The sequence below is a fragment of the Leptodactylus fuscus genome, chromosome 4 (genome assembly GCF_031893055.1).
Source record: "Leptodactylus fuscus isolate aLepFus1 chromosome 4, aLepFus1.hap2, whole genome shotgun sequence".
NCBI classification, from domain to species: Eukaryota; Metazoa; Chordata; class Amphibia; order Anura; family Leptodactylidae; genus Leptodactylus; species Leptodactylus fuscus.
This window is the reverse complement of record NC_134268.1, coordinates 218,535,568-218,552,570: the sequence shown is the minus strand read 5'-3', so window position 1 is coordinate 218,552,570 and position 17,003 is coordinate 218,535,568. Positions and strand designations below refer to the sequence as shown.

Below are 17,003 nucleotides of genomic sequence, written 5' to 3'. Positions count from 1 at the left end.
TATTCTTGTACATAGGAGGTAGTATTATAGTAGTTATATTCTTGTACATAGGAGTAGTATTATAGTAGTTATATTCTTGTACATAGGAGTAGTATTATAGTAGTTATATTCTTGTACATAGGAGGTAGAATTATATTATTTATATTCTTGTACATAGGAGGTAGTATTATAGTAGTTATATTCTTGTACATAGGAGGTAGTATTATAGTAGTTATATTCTTGTACATAGGAGGTAGTATTATAGTAGTTATATTCTTGTACATAGGATTAGTATTATAGTAGTTATATTCTTGTACATAGGAATAGTATTATAGTAGTTATATTCTTGTACATAGGAGGTAGTATTATAGTAGTTATATTCTTGTACATAAGAGTAGTATTATAGTAGTTATATTCTTGTACATAGGAGGTAGAATTATATTATTTATATTCTTGTACATAGGAGGTAGTATTATAGTAGGTATATTCTTGTACATAGGAGTAGTATTATAGTAGTTATATTCTTGTACATAGGAGCAGTATTATAGTAGTTATATTCTTGTACATAGGAGCAGTATTATAGTAGTTATATTCTTGTACATAGGAGTAGTATTATAGTAGTTATATTCTTGTACATAGGAGGTAGTATTATAGTAGTTATATTCTTGTACATAGGAGCAGTATTATAGTAGTTATATTCTTGTACATAGGAGCAGTATTATAGTAGTTATATTCTTGTACATAGGAGCAGTATTATAGTAGTTATATTCTTGTATATAGGAGTAGTATTATAGTAGTTATATTCTTGTACATAGGAGCAGTATTATAGTAGTTATATTCTTGTACATAGGAGTAGTATTATAGTAGTTATATTCTTGTACATAGGAGTAGTATTATAGTAGTTATATTCTTGTACATAGGAGCAGTATTATAGTAGTTATATTCTTGTACATAGGAGGTAGTATTATAGTAGTTATATTCTTGTACATAGGAGGTAGTATTATAGTAGTTATATTCTTGTACATAGGAGTAGTATTATAGTAGTTATATTCTTGTACATAGGAATAGTATTATAGTAGTTATATTCTTGTACATAGGAGGTAGTATTATAGTAGTTATATTCTTGTACATAAGAGTAGTATTATAGTAGTTATATTCTTGTACATAGGAGGTAGAATTATATTATTTATATTCTTGTACATAGGAGGTAGTATTATAGTAGTTATATTCTTGTGCATAGGAGGTAGAATTATATTATTTATATTCTTGTACATAGGAGGTAGTATTATAGTAGGTATATTCTTGTACATAGGAGTAGTATTATAGTAGTTATATTCTTGTACATAGGAGCAGTATTATAGTAGTTATATTCTTGTACATAGGAGCAGTATTATAGTAGTTATATTCTTGTACATAGGAGCAGTATTATAGTAGTTATATTCTTGTACATAGGAGTAGTATTATAGTAGTTATATTCTTGTACATAGGAGTAGTATTATAGTAGTTATATTCTTGTACATAGGAATAGTATTATAGTAGTTATATTCTTGTATATAGGAGGTAGTATTATAGTAGTTATATTCTTGTACATAAGAGTAGTATTATAGTAGTTATATTCTTGTACATAGGAGGTAGAATTATATTATTTATATTCTTGTACATAGGAGGTAGTATTATAGTAGGTATATTCTTGTACATAGGAGTAGTATTATAGTAGTTATATTCTTGTACATAGGAGCAGTATTATAGTAGTTATATTCTTGTACATAGGAGCAGTATTATAGTAGTTATATTCTTGTACATAGGAGTAGTATTATAGTAGTTATATTCTTGTACATAGGAGGTAGTATTATAGTAGTTATATTCTTGTACATAGGAGCAGTATTATAGTAGTTATATTCTTGTACATAGGAGCAGTATTATAGTAGTTATATTCTTGTATATAGGAGTAGTATTATAGTAGTTATATTCTTGTACATAGGAGCAGTATTATAGTAGTTATATTCTTGTACATAGGAGCAGTATTATAGTAGTTATATTCTTGTACATAGGAGTAGTATTATAGTAGTTATATTCTTGTACATAGGAGCAGTATTATAGTAGTTATATTCTTGTATATAGGAGTAGTATTATAGTAGTTATATTCTTGTACATAGGAGCAGTATTATAGTAGTTATATTCTTGTACATAGGAGCAGTATTATAGTAGTTATATTCTTGTACATAGGAGTAGTATTATAGTAGTTATATTCTTGTACATAGGAGGTAGTATTATAGTAGTTATATTCTTGTACATAGGAGCAGTATTATAGTAGTTATATTCTTGTACATAGGAGCAGTATTATAGTAGTTATATTCTTGTACATAGGAGGTAGTATTATAGTAGTTATATTCTTGTACATAGGAGCAGTATTATAGTAGTTATATTCTTGTACATAGGAGCAGTATTATAGAAGTTATATTCTTGTATATAGGAGTAGTATTATAGTAGTTATATTCTTGTACATAGGAGCAGTATTATAGTAGTTATATTCTTGTACATAGGAGTAGTATTATAGTAGTTATATTCTTGTACATAGGAGTAGTATTATAGTAGTTATATTCTTGTACATAGGAGCAGTATTATAGTAGTTATATTCTTGTACATAGGAGGTAGTATTATAGTAGTTATATTCTTGTACATAGGAGGTAGTATTATAGTAGTTATATTCTTGTACATAGGAGTAGTATTATAGTAGTTATATTCTTGTACATAGGAATAGTATTATAGTAGTTATATTCTTGTACATAGGAGGTAGTATTATAGTAGTTATATTCTTGTACATAAGAGTAGTATTATAGTAGTTATATTCTTGTACATAGGAGGTAGAATTATATTATTTATATTCTTGTACATAGGAGGTAGTATTATAGTAGTTATATTTTTGTGCATAGGAGGTAGAATTATATTATTTATATTCTTGTACATAGGAGGTAGTATTATAGTAGGTATATTCTTGTACATAGGAGTAGTATTATAGTAGTTATATTCTTGTACATAGGAGCAGTATTATAGTAGTTATATTCTTGTACATAGGAGCAGTATTATAGTAGTTATATTCTTGTACATAGGAGTAGTATTATAGTAGTTATATTCTTGTACATAGGAGTAGTATTATAGTAGTTATATTCTTGTACATAGGAGTAGTATTATAGTAGTTATATTCTTGTACATAGGAGCAGTATTATAGTCGTTATATTCTTGTACATAGGAGGTAGTATTATAGTAGTTATATTCTTGTACATAGTAGCAGTATTATAGTAGTTATATTCTTGTACATAGGAGTAGTATTATAGTAGTTATATTCTTGTACATAGGAGTAGTATTATAGTAGTTATATTCTTGTACATAGGAGCAGTATTATAGTCGTTATATTCTTGTACATAGGAGGTAGTATTATAGTAGTTATATTCTTGTACATAGTAGCAGTATTATAGTAGTTATATTCTTGTACATAGGAGTAGTATTAAAGTAGTTATATTCCTGTACATAGGAGGTAGTATTATAGTAGTTATATTCTTGTACATAGGAGCAGTATTATAGTAGTTATAGTCTTGTACATAGGAGTAGTATTATAGTAGTTATATTCTTGTACATAGGAGTAGTATTATAGTAGTTATATTCCTGTACATAGGAGGTAGTATTATAGTAGTTATATTCTTGTACATAGGAGCAGTATTATAGTAGTTATAGTCTTGTACATAGGAGTAGTATTATAGTAGTTATATTCCTGTACATAGGAGCAGTATTATAGTAGTTATATTCTTGTACATAGGAGTAGTATTATAGTAGTTATATTCTTTTTACATAGGAGTAGTATTATAGTAGTTATATCTTGTATATAGGAGTAGTATTATAGTAGTTATAGTCTTGTACATAGGAGTAGTATTATAGTAGTTATATTCTTGTACATAGGAGTAGTATTATAGTAGTTATATTCTTTTTACATAGGAGTCGTATTATAGTAGTTATATTCTTGTACATAGGAGTCGTATTATAGTAGTTATATTCGTGTACATAGGAGTAGTATTATAGTAGTTATATTCTTGTACATAGGAGTAGTATTATAGTAGTTATATTCGTGTACATAGGAGTAGTATTATAGTAGTTATATTATTGTACATAGGAGCAGTATTATAGTAGTTATATTCGTGTACATAGGAGTAGTATTATAGTAGTTATATTATTGTACATAGGAGCAGTATTATAGTAGTTATATTCTTTGTACATAGGAGCAGTATTATAGTAGTTATATTCTTGTACATAGGAGTAGTATTATAGTAGTTATATTCGTGTACATAGGAGTAGTATTATAGTAGTATATTATTGTACATAGGAGCAGTATTATAGTAGTTATATTCTTGTACATAGGAGAGTATTATAGTAGTTTTAAAATATAATATAATTATAGTAGAATTGTAATAATTATATATTCTCGTCCATATTGTACTTTTTTGTTACTTACATAATTAAATCATTATATTATAGTACCTATGGAATATATCACCAAACTTTCCTAAACTCCTGTCTGGTATTTTGCTATTTTCTCATTTCGTTATTACTGATCTGGAACAGCTAGGTAGTAGAAACAAGATATAGTAACTTTATTCAATTGATTTTGCTGTACGGTTATGGGGATGAATTGGATACATAGGGATACATAAGGATACATACAGATATATCTATATGATGATTACAGATGACCCGTATACAGCCCTGGTGATATATACAATGCAGTGGGCAGGCAGCAGTGTGAATTACTATGCCCTCATTCTTCACTGATATCTTGCCTCTCTTACATCTGGCTGTTAATTCATTTTGTCATCCTGGAATGTGTGTGACTGGGATTCTCTGGGTTATACATACCCGCCATGCCAAAGATTTGACCATGAATGAAATTACAACAGTGACTGGAGTGAATGTAAGAATCTTCTCCATTGCGATTGGCGGCCCGGCTCCCGGTCATCTGCTGCAGCTTTAGCCAGTTTATCAGGGGACTTTGAGCGCACATATCCTATCGATGGAGATATTCTGTAACCTTTGGAGTCCTTACGTAAATTATGTGCCGCAAGTTCAACTGCGAACAAATATTGAGCAACAGATCTGTGACCTCCGAGCTGAACAGAATGTGATGTTGTTATCGCTTTATAAGATATATTGTCATAAGTAACAATTCCTTTCATCTGACATTTAGTGTAAACGTGAGGGTGCGGGGTGAAGGGAAGGCGGTGCGAACTGTGCAGCCAAGATGACAGGTCACCTGTATGCTATGGGTCGAAACGATTCCAGGGGTCACCTGAATGATATAATGTGATTTTTTTGCCCGCATTGCCAAGATACAATATTGCCATTTTTTTTTTTAATCAATATGCAAATGAACTGTTTGGTGCAACAAAAGTGCTGCCCATTGCTCCAGAGAGCTAATTTGCATATATCTCCTGAGGCACACACAGCCTCTGTCCATATACTCCGAGCATTGGACACAATATACGGTACGTCATCCTATAAGGTTTCTGCTATGTAGAATTATGTCCTAGAAGCAATGTGATCGAGAAATAGAAAATAGGAATTTTGGCGACCAATCCTGGAAATTTTTGCAGTACAATAAACAAAGGGATCTTTGAGCATATAAGAGGATGATAATTTCCCCCATAGGTTATCGTTTTCATTTTTTGAGCATTTATTATTATTATTATTATTATTATTATATTATTATTATTATTATTTTATTAATTATTATTATTATTATTATTATTATTATTAGTATTATTTTATTATTAATAATTGTTTACATTTTAGCAAAATTTGAAATCCGACAAAAATGTTGTAAATCTCATGAATACATTTACAACTGTTGGGTTTTTATGTCTGGCCCTCCGTTCTATAATAGTTATAAATCTCTATTGGTTTGAGAAATTTGACCGAAAAGTGAAATTTAAAAATTAGAAAAATTGTGATTCAAAATGTAAATTAAAAGATTTAAAATTTACTTTTGGGTAGGGTTGAGCGATCTTGAGCTAACCTCCGACCTAGATCCTGCTGGAAAAGATCAGGATTGGAATTCTGAAATTTACTCGATCGCCGATCGTAATCCGATCTTTTCCGATCCCGATCTCTCAACCCTACTTTTGGACTCTGCTTGGTCCAAAAAGCATTTAAAGGATCCTATCATTAAAATCAAATTTTTGTCCCTAACATGTAGGAATAGCTTTAAGAAAGGCTATTCGCCTTCTCCGCGCCGCCGTTCCGTAAAAATCCCGGTTTCAACGATATGCAGATGAGTTCTCTCGCAGCATTGGGGGTGGGCCCCAGTGCTCAAACAGCACTGGGGAGTGTCCCCAGTACTGCAAGAAAACTCTCCAGTGTCGCCTCCACCTTCTTCAGCAACGGGTCTTCTTCTGAGGGGTCGGCATCTCAAACTTCTAGCCTCGGATCTAGGAGCAAAGCTCGCCAGCCACAAGAAAATGGTCTGTATCCAAATAGCGAGTCAAAGTTTCACACAACGGCGGGTGCAAACTCTTAAAGAATATTTTTTATCATCTCCACCAACTTTATGCATCCTTAAATAGCCGACCTTCACTGACTCCAGGGCAGTTGGGATTTTTTCTCTAGCCCCACCGTTCCCTGAATAATCAATACTGTTATTTTAAGCACCCAATATGCTAATTAGGCTCCATACTGTCAACTGGGCGGTCCTGAAACTATCAGCGGCAATTATTACCAATTATTGAACTCTATGTTGGGGGTCCCAGAAATCATGAAAATAAAAAGAAAAATCACTGGCCCCTTCCATTTGACTTGCAATGACTGATGACCACGAACAATGCAACTACAGTCAAAGTTTATAGGGACAATGTGGTGCCCACGCAGCTATCTCTGACAGTCCCATAAACATTGAGTGGAGCATCTTGCATGATCTGTTGATGCTAAATTGGAGCAGGAGACAAAGTTCTTAAGATCCTTAGGGGTTCCACCAATGGGACCGTTACCGATCAGCCGCTTATTACCTACATTATCCATTCAATAGGTGATAACTGTAAATCATGGGACAACCCTGTAAAGTGATGATTTTCTTTCCTCTCCATCTCCACCCTATAATCTGTTAGTTCCTATATAGGACTGGCCATCAACGAATTTTCTTTTCCAAAAAATTTTTGAACCCAAAAGTAATTGAAATAAATGTTTTTGTAGACTGTAGATTTTCACTCCAAAATAGCAAATAAAAATATTTGCTTTCAGCATTAATTCCTGTACAAAAAACTTGGAAGGCGAAAGAAAGTCAATGAATCAAAAATTTACAAGTGAACGCGACTGCCATAAATGTGTATGTAATTCAGGGAATGATAAGGGGCCGGCGCAGCCTGGAGCTAATGAGGACGTGCGCCGATCTACTGGGGAGGATTTCTATGTTCACGCAGAAAGATGAGACTTCAGAACTCTGATCTATCTATCTCCTATCTATCTATCTATCTATCTATCTATCTATCTATCTATCATCTATCTATCTATCTATCTATCTATCATCTATCTATCTATCTAGTCTATCTATCTATCTATCCCTATCTATCTATCTATCTATCTATCTCCTATCTATCTATCTATCTATCTATCTATCTATCCTCTATCTATCTATCTATCTATCTATCTATCTATCTATCTATCCTCTATCTATCTATCTATCTATCTATCTATCTATCTATCTATCCTCTTATCTATCTATCTATCTATCTATCTATCTATCATCTATCTATCTATCTATCTATCTATCTATCTATCTATCCCTATCTATCTATCTATCTATCTATCTATCTCCTATCTATCTATCTATCTATCTATCTATCTATCTATCTATCTCCTATCTATCTATCTATCTATCTATCTATCTATCTATCCCCTATCTATCTATCTATCTATCTATCTATCTATCTATCTATCTATCTATCATCTATCTATCTATCTATCTATCCCCTATCTATCTATCTATCTATCTCTATCTATCTCCTATCTATCTATCTATCTATCTATCTATCTATCTCCTCTATCTATCTATCTATCTATCATCTATCTATCTATCTATCTATCTATCTATCCCTATCTATCTATCTATCTATCTATCTATCTATCTATCTCCTATCTCTATCTATCTATCTATCTATCTATCTATCTATCTATCTCCTATCTATCTATCTATCTATCTATCTATCTATCTATCTCATCTATCTATCTATCTATCTATCTATCTATCTATCTATCTATCTATCTCCTATCTATCGATCTATCTATCATCTATCTATCTATCTATCTATCTATCTATCTATCTCTATCTATTTATCTCCTATCTATCTATCATCTATCTATCTATCTATCTATCTATCTATCTATCTATCTTGTATCTATCCAATTTCTAACATCTATTTCATACTTTAAAAAAAAATAATTTTCATGTTTTTTTTTTGTAATCTCATATAATTCTTCCTCTTTTTCAATAAATTATTGTGTGATTTTGGACTTCCACCAGATCTGTATGTAAAGCTGCGGCCTTGTAACTCTCCAGATCCTAGAATTTAATATACATGCGATATTAGCATATTGTACACCAGATGTATAGATGAAGAGAGGACAAATGAAGAGAGGACAGAGGGTCATCTCCACCGATCCCCCCGTGGCCAAATGTTTTAGTCTTAACATTTATCATAGGGCATTGAAGACGGAGTCCTTATAAAGCAGAACAAGTCTGTTGAGCAAGTCAGAACATCTGTAGAACAGATGGAAACTAATATAAAAGCTGCCAACATTTTTTTGGGTCTCCAACCCTTTTTCCACCAGAGAGAAACCATAAGGGGCCTTGCTTCATAGGATGTGAAAAGAGACCGAAAGGTCAGGGTGGGATGGTATCTCCCAACCCAAAGTCCCAAGAGGTGCATTAAATCAGGATATTTCCAGAAACAAGTATAAAAAAAACACGAGATTTACAGCCTTTCACTTTTAAAAGAAAATAATATTTTTGTAGAGGTAAAAAGGTAAAAATGGAAGAAAAAAAATTCCAACTCGGAATTGACTTCAAAAGGCTACTTGGATATAAGCGATAAAAGGCGACTTAATAATGTGCGGAACGCTAAGATTACTGAATGGAATGATATTTTAATATATTGTTACTCTTTCATGAGGTGTAAAAAAATTTCAAAAATTCTCTGGCGATGGCCAGATCCTCAAATTTTACAAATCCGTATATCTGATAGGAACCTGACCACTTCCAGGGTAGAAATCCAGAAGATTTCAGCTTTATGGACTATAAACACTCTACTAAGGAACCTCAAGATTCAAAAAGACTAAGTTAGGGGAGATAAAGGGGATTTTCACCCCCCCCCCAAAAAAAAAAAAAAAAAATCGGAACTGACCAAATATGAGTAAAGTAATGATTTGGTGAGTAGTAAGGGCCAATTCAGATGGCTGTGTGTAGTCTGGGGAATACAGTCGATGAGGCCTCATTTTCTGGACCATTTATGGCAGGGTTGTCCTGAGCCAAGCCCATCCTGAAATGGTGCTGGGTCTCCATGGACCATCACGGAGGCCATATTAAGCAGCTCATTTGCCCGAATTCAGTGGTGACCTCCAATATGGCTGTACATCTTGTTGAATCCTGGCTATACCAACAATGAGGTTGTATAGGAATAGAAAAACATGGCGGATTTCTTCCAAAAACAGCCCCCTACTTGTCCACAGGTTGTTCTGCCGGGCACTAGTTCCATCCATATCAACTTCTATTAAACTGTGTCAAAGACAAATGTGTTTGGTGATTTTTTGGATGACTTTGATGACAATGGTGGTGGCCATGGTATCTCTGGGTCACCCGTAGAAGCATAGCATGGTCTTTCGTGTCCCATGGCATTAATTTAGTTCACTGACCTAACTGAGAATTAAATATCCTGGGTGTAGGGAAAGGGGGTGACAGGTGCTCCCTCCGGACACACTACACTTGGGCAAGTGCCCACAAGGTTCCTTACACAAATCACAGAGTCAAAATGAGGCTTCTGTACCCATGAAAGTGAGATATACATAGATAGGCTGTCTGATAATACAGAATACATGATCATTGATATTGGGTTACAATGCCCTTTTACCCCAATCTTGCCTATGGGACATATTCATTGTCTTCCCTGCTAAATGAATTACTTTGTAAAAGTGGCTAAAAGGTGGAGGGTCGTAATGTCATGTGGGTCATGCCGGGATAATGGTCACCCCTATGCATCTGCTATTACAGCACGTTATACTGCATGGAGGGGCCAATATGGAATATTATACTGTGTGTGGAGGGGCTGCTATGGGGCATTATACTGTGTGCAGGGGTGGTCATCATACTGTATGGTAGCCACTATGGGACATTATATAGTGTGCAGAGGCCACTATGGGACATAATACTGTGTGCAGAGGCCACTATGGGACATAATACTGTGTGCAGGAGCCACTATGGGGCATAATACTGTGTGCAGGGGCCACTATGGGACATTATATAGTGTGCAGAGGCCACTATGGGACATAATACTGTGTGCAGGGGCCACTATGGGGCATAATACTGTGTGCAGGGGCCACTATGGGACATAATACTGTGTGCAGGGGCCACTATGGGGGATAATACTGTGTGCAGGGGCCACTATGGGACATAATACTACATGCAGGGCCACTATGGGGGATAATACTGTGTGCAGGGGCAACTATGGGACATAATACTGTGTGCAGGGGCCACTATGGGGGATAATACTGTGTGCAGGGGCCACTATGGGGCATAATACTGTGTGCAGGGGCCACTATGGGACATAATACTGTGTGCAGGGGCCACTATGGGACATAATACTGTGTACAGGGGGCCACTATGGGGCATAATATTGTGTGCAGGGGTCACTATGGGGGATAATACTGTGTGCAGGGGCCACTATGGGGACATAATACTGTGTGCAGGGGTCACTATGGGGCATAATACTGTGTGCAGGGGCTAATATGGGATATTATACTGTGTGGGGCCACTATGGGACATAATACTGTGTGCAGGGGTCACTATGGGGCATAATACTGTGTGCAGGGGCTAATATGGGATATTATACTGTGTGGGGCCACTATGGGACATAATACTGTGTGCTGGGGCCACTATGGGGTATAATACTGTGTGAAGGGGCCCCTATGGGGTATAATACTGTGTGCAGGGGCCACTATGGGGCATAATACTGTGTGCTGGGGCCACTATGGGGTATAATGCTGTGTGCAGGGGTCACTATGGGACATAATACTGTGTGCAGGGGTCACTATGGGGGATAATACTGTGTGCAGAGGCCACTATGGGGGATAATACTGTGTGCAGGGGTCACTATGGGACATAATACTGTGTGCAGGGGCTAATATGGGATATTATACTGTGTGCAGGGGCCACTATGGGGGATAATACTGTGTGCAGGGGCCACTATGGGGGATAATACTGTGTGCAGGGGCCACTATGGGACATAATACTGTGTGCAGGGGCCACTATGGGGGATAATACTGTGTGCAGGGGCTAATATGGGATATTATACTGTGTGCAGGGGCCACTATGGGACATAATACTGTGTGCAGGGGCCACTATGGGACATAATACTGTGTGCAGGGGCCACTATGGGGGATAATACTGTGTGCAGGGACTAATATGATATATTATACTGTGTGGGGCCACTATGGGACATTACACTCTGTGGGGGTGAATTATACTGTATAAGGACCACTAGGAGACATAGTACTGTGTGGAAGGGCCAATATGGGACATTGTAATGTGGGGGGGGGGGGGGGGGTCACCATACTGTATGAGAGCCACTATGGGACATTATTCTGTCACAAGCATGGAGTGAATGGGAATGGGCATTAGCTTTCTGAACAGCCAGGGGTCCGTGGTACTATAATCAGCCCCTGGTCTTAGCCATGTCACAGACACAATAATTGTAGGTGGATTTGGTCAAAAATGAAGGGAAGAAATCTAATGATGTAAAAAAGGCCTGACCTAACTTAACCCAAGGAGTTTATGTCTTTGCCGGGCCGTATAAACAATAAATTATAGGTGGATTCTGCCAAAAATGATGGAATTCACCAGCAGGAATCTAATCTCATGGTGGGAACTAGAAGGCCTTGTATTAGTATCTTCTTCTATGTGGGGCAGTCATGTAGACGTTCCGACCTCAGTAGTGTCTTATACTTTCTGATTCTGTGTATCCATATCGTATTCCTATTGTGTTCCATTTCAGTTCTTAGAATATTTTGCATGCGCAGGTGCAATTTCTCATTGTGGCAATGACGGGCACCCCTTTGGCCACCAATGGAGCCCGATGCAATAATTGTTACCCGGACGGCAGACAAAATCCTTTTTGCAACTATAGGACGTCGCAATGAAATACAGAAGTTTCCACAGAGATAATATTATTATTTATGGACCTGTCGTTCGTTCATTTGTCTAAACTACCCACAATGAATAGGCTTTGTATACTTTTATCCAGATGGGTGCCTATAGATAGTCCTCTATGGCCTCCAATATGGCCGCCCAGTTGCAACTTCATTCATTACAGAAAGAAGAGCAGCTCCGGAGCACAAACTGCAGTCAGGGGCACATGGCAGATTTACTACTTGGTCAGGGATGAGTTTCACCTGTCATAGTCCCGCTGATGTAACGTACTGTGTATTTATAGGGACCTTGTTTTACGGCTTTCCTTGGATATTACACACATGGTCATGATAAAGCTACGACACACTAACCAAAAACAATCTAGAAAACCTCCAGATGATCGGACGCCTGGATTTCATTTGAAAATATCTACAAAAAAAAAATCTCCATATCATGTAAACTTTAATATTTTGTTCCTCTGCAGATTCCCAGGAAGGAAGTTACAAGTCAGATGTAAATAGTAAACCTCGGAAGGAGAGGACGGCCTTCACGAAAGAACAGATCCGAGAGCTGGAGGCAGAATTCGCTCATCACAACTACCTGACCCGGCTAAGACGATACGAAATAGCTGTAAACCTGGACCTTACAGAGAGACAGGTACGGTCCATAGGGGGCGCTGAGCCTACGTACCAGATGTTCAGTAGAGACTATAGGGATTTAAGTCCTAAAAATATGACCCAGGTGCCACCAAAAGAACCAGGTGGTCTACACCTCTTCTCATTTAGGGGAAGGAATTTGTGGGTTTGGGAAATTCTTTTAGGCTCGAATTTACTGGAATAGTTTCCAAAAACTTGGGACTTAGGACAGTCGGTGGCTATGAGTTATCCACCTTAGGTTGGTTGGTATATGGTGGATCAGCGTTGTTGGAGTTATAGACCGGGAGGAGATTATCTTCTTCCCATCAGTGGTCCCCAATAATGGTGGGTCCCAATGAAGGGACTGTCTACAATCTCTTGTGATCGTTGTGGGTAACAGGAGGACTTAATAGGGCCTTCTTTAAACTACAAAGTGTCCCAACCCTTCTCTACTACACGTTCTATCCCCTAAATTTTAGGTTTACAATGTAGGTACAAGTACTTTTATTAGTACATGGATTGCCCATTAATTTGAATAGTGACCATAGAATGCTTCATTTTACCTGTGGGGGTCTGAGCTGCAATATCAGGCACCACCACTACTAAATGTGTGGCGCTGTGCTGGATAAACAATGAGGGGGGGGGGGGGGGATGGCAATCTGACAAGGATCTTCAGGAAAACTTCCACCAAACAAACCATCACTATTACAGTAAAGAGTACTGAGACCTCTTGGCTTGATTCCTGTGACCTCTTCACTAATTACCCAGCACAGCGATGTACACCATATAGGGGCTGTGCTTGGTATTGCAGCTTAGCCACGTTCACTTGAATTGCACAGCTACAAGGGGGCTGCCATTGCACCAAAGAAGTAATCCACAACACTCATTGCTCCAAAGAGCTCATTTGCATATTGACATATACAGCGCTATCTCAGCATGCTCGAGTCTTGTGACACTCCCTTTAAAATGAGCCATTCTTCAGTTCATTCATTCATTCAATTGGTTTTCCTCCACTGATTTCGATACAGTTGGAATTTTTCTCTAGCCCCCGCCCTTCCTGAGCCACCACTGCAGTTATGATCAGCATCCAATACGTCGAATAGTCTTTACTGCCAGGTGGGTGGTCATTGAGTAGAGAAGATCATCTGGGATCACCCACCTGACAAGAAAGAGCCCAATTAGAATATTTGGTGTTGAAATTACCAGAATTGCTCAGGAATGGTGGGGGCTAGAGTAAAAAATGACAACTGTATCAGAGTCAGCGCATCAGCAGTAATGGAAGGACACAAAGAAGTGGAGTTGGAGGGAGCGATGACAGGTCGTCTTCAAGGAGGTGTATGTGCTGCAAAGTGGTGGAAAACCCTTGACCAGGGTATTGAGATGCAGTTTCTTCCCCTGGCAAAGGAGAACCCAGCTATGACTTTGCAGTAGTGATATAACGTGTTGTTTGCACGTTGCGTATGGTATATGGTGCACAGAACTATGGCCCTGACTATTAGCATCACTCCCTTTAATGACGATATATTTGTCGATGGCTCGTAGGGCAAATCCTTAATACAATAGTTAAATAAGATGCAAACCAGACCAGCTCATTCTATTGTATCTTAGATTTGACCAGCAATGCACCAAGTATAATGTGCAAATTATTAGCCGTAAATGTATAGCAGATGACCAGGACGGTAAAACATTCCTGAACCAATATATTTCTATAAGCGAATGTCAGGTGCCAAGGAAATAGGGAGTTTCCGCAACCCATGAAAAGTGTAGAAAAGCAAATGTTTTCAATCCTTGGTGTAATTTATGCCTACAGTATGTAGCTCTATATGATATATATCTGCGCCTCGCCATATATCTCCCTGCATATAGATACATACACGCACAGATGTTACCAATCGTCCAGGTGGGAAAATTTTTAAAGAGATGAAATATTCTTGAAGACTTAATTATTATCGTATTCAGAGAAGAATTTACTGTATTGTAGAGAGTTGGGGCTATAGCGGAAGAGAATGTAACTAGTGCGAGGTCTAACACCAGCGTGTAGGAAACAAGTCACAGAACACAGAAAGATTATAGCAGACGAGAAGATCAATGACATTTACCTGGAAAACCTGCATAAAAATGAGGAGATTTATAGAATTATAGATTTACAATATCTTGTTTCCAAGTTCCAAAGCTCTCGGTAATTATCGATAACAAATATAGCTGCAAGTAATGAGTGTAATACCTATAGAGAGATAAAGAGAGAAAGCAGTACAAGAATAAAACCTTATTAAAAAGATGTACAAGAATATAATTACTATAATACTGCCCCCTATGTACAAGAATATAACTACTATAATACTACTCCTATGTACAAGAATATAACTACAATAATACGGCTCCTATGTATAAGAATATAACTACTATAATACTACTCCTATGTACAAGAATATAACTACTATAATACTGCTCCTATGTACAAGAATATAACTAAAGCATATAGAAAAGGATAGTAGGATCCGCTCGACCAGGTAAGTTAAAAAATAACTTTTAATCCGACATGGTTAAAAAACACACAAAAGAAAATAGATGTGAAATGACAAAAAAGAAGAAAAATGGTGATTAAAACCACATTCTGATAGCTCTAGCTGACGCGTTTCAAGACACAAGGTCTCTTACTCATAGCTTTGCTTTTTTGAGAAGCAAAGCTATGAGTAAGAGACCTTGTGTCTTGAAACGCGTCAGCTAGAGCTATCAGAATGTGGTTTTAATCACCATTTTTCTTCTTTTTTGTCATTTCACATCTATTTTCTTTTGTGTGTTTTTTAACCATGTCGGATTAAAAGTTATTTTTTAACTTACCTGGTCGAGCGGATCCTACTATCCTTTTCTATATGCTTCAACTACAAAGTGCCTTAGTCAGAGGCCAGGATCGTGCACCCAGGAATTATAAGGACTTATCAAGCTAACTGGAGGTGGTGAGCTATATGCTTATTTTTCTTATCTATTTAAGAATATAACTACTATAATACTACTCCTATGTACAAGAATATAACTACTATAATACTACTCCTATGTACAAGAATATAACTACTATAATACTACTCCTATGTACAAGAATATAACTACTATAATACTACTCCTATGTACAAGAATATAACTACTATAATACTGCTCCTATGTACAAGAATATAACTACTATAATACTACTCCTATGTACAAGAATATAACTACTATAATGCTGCTCCTATGTACAAGAATATAACTACTATAATACTACCTCCTATGTACAAGAATATAACTACTATAATACTACTCCTATGTACAAGAATATAACTACTATAATACTACTCCTATGTACAAGAATATAACTACTATAATACTACTCCTATGTACAAGAATATAACTACTATAATACTGCTCCTATGTACAAGAATATAACTACTATAATACTACTCCTATGTACAAGAATATAACTACTATAATACTACTCCTATGTACAAGAATATAACTACTATAATACTACCTCCTATGTACAAGAATATAACTACTATAATACTACTCCTATGTACAAGAATATAACTACTATAATACTACTCCTATGTACAAGAATATAACTACTATAATACTGCTCCTATGTACAAGAATATAACTACAATAATACGGCTCCTATGTACAAGAATATAACTACTATAATACTGCTCCTATGTACAAGAATATAACTACAATAATACGGCTCCTATGTACAAGAATATAACTACTATAATACTACCTCTTATGTACAAGAATATAACTACTATAATACTACCTCCTATGTACAAGAATATAACTACTATAATACTACTCCTATATACAAGAATATAACTACTATAATACTGCCCCCCTATGTACAAGAATATAACTACTATAATACTGCTCCTATATACAAGTATATAACTACTATAATACTGCTCCTATGTACAAGAATATAACTACTA

General features: G+C 36.0%; 1 protein-coding gene across 1 annotated transcript in view; it reads left to right on the top strand.

Moving 5' to 3' along the window:
• Positions 1-17,003, top strand: part of MEOX2 (mesenchyme homeobox 2) — a 62,913-nt gene that overhangs the window by 39,502 nt on the left and 6,408 nt on the right. Inside the window, exon 2 of the mRNA XM_075271814.1 lies at positions 12,897-13,069. Coding sequence (XP_075127915.1) covers positions 12,897-13,069 — 173 coding nt within the window. The remainder of the gene's footprint in view (positions 1-12,896; positions 13,070-17,003) is intronic.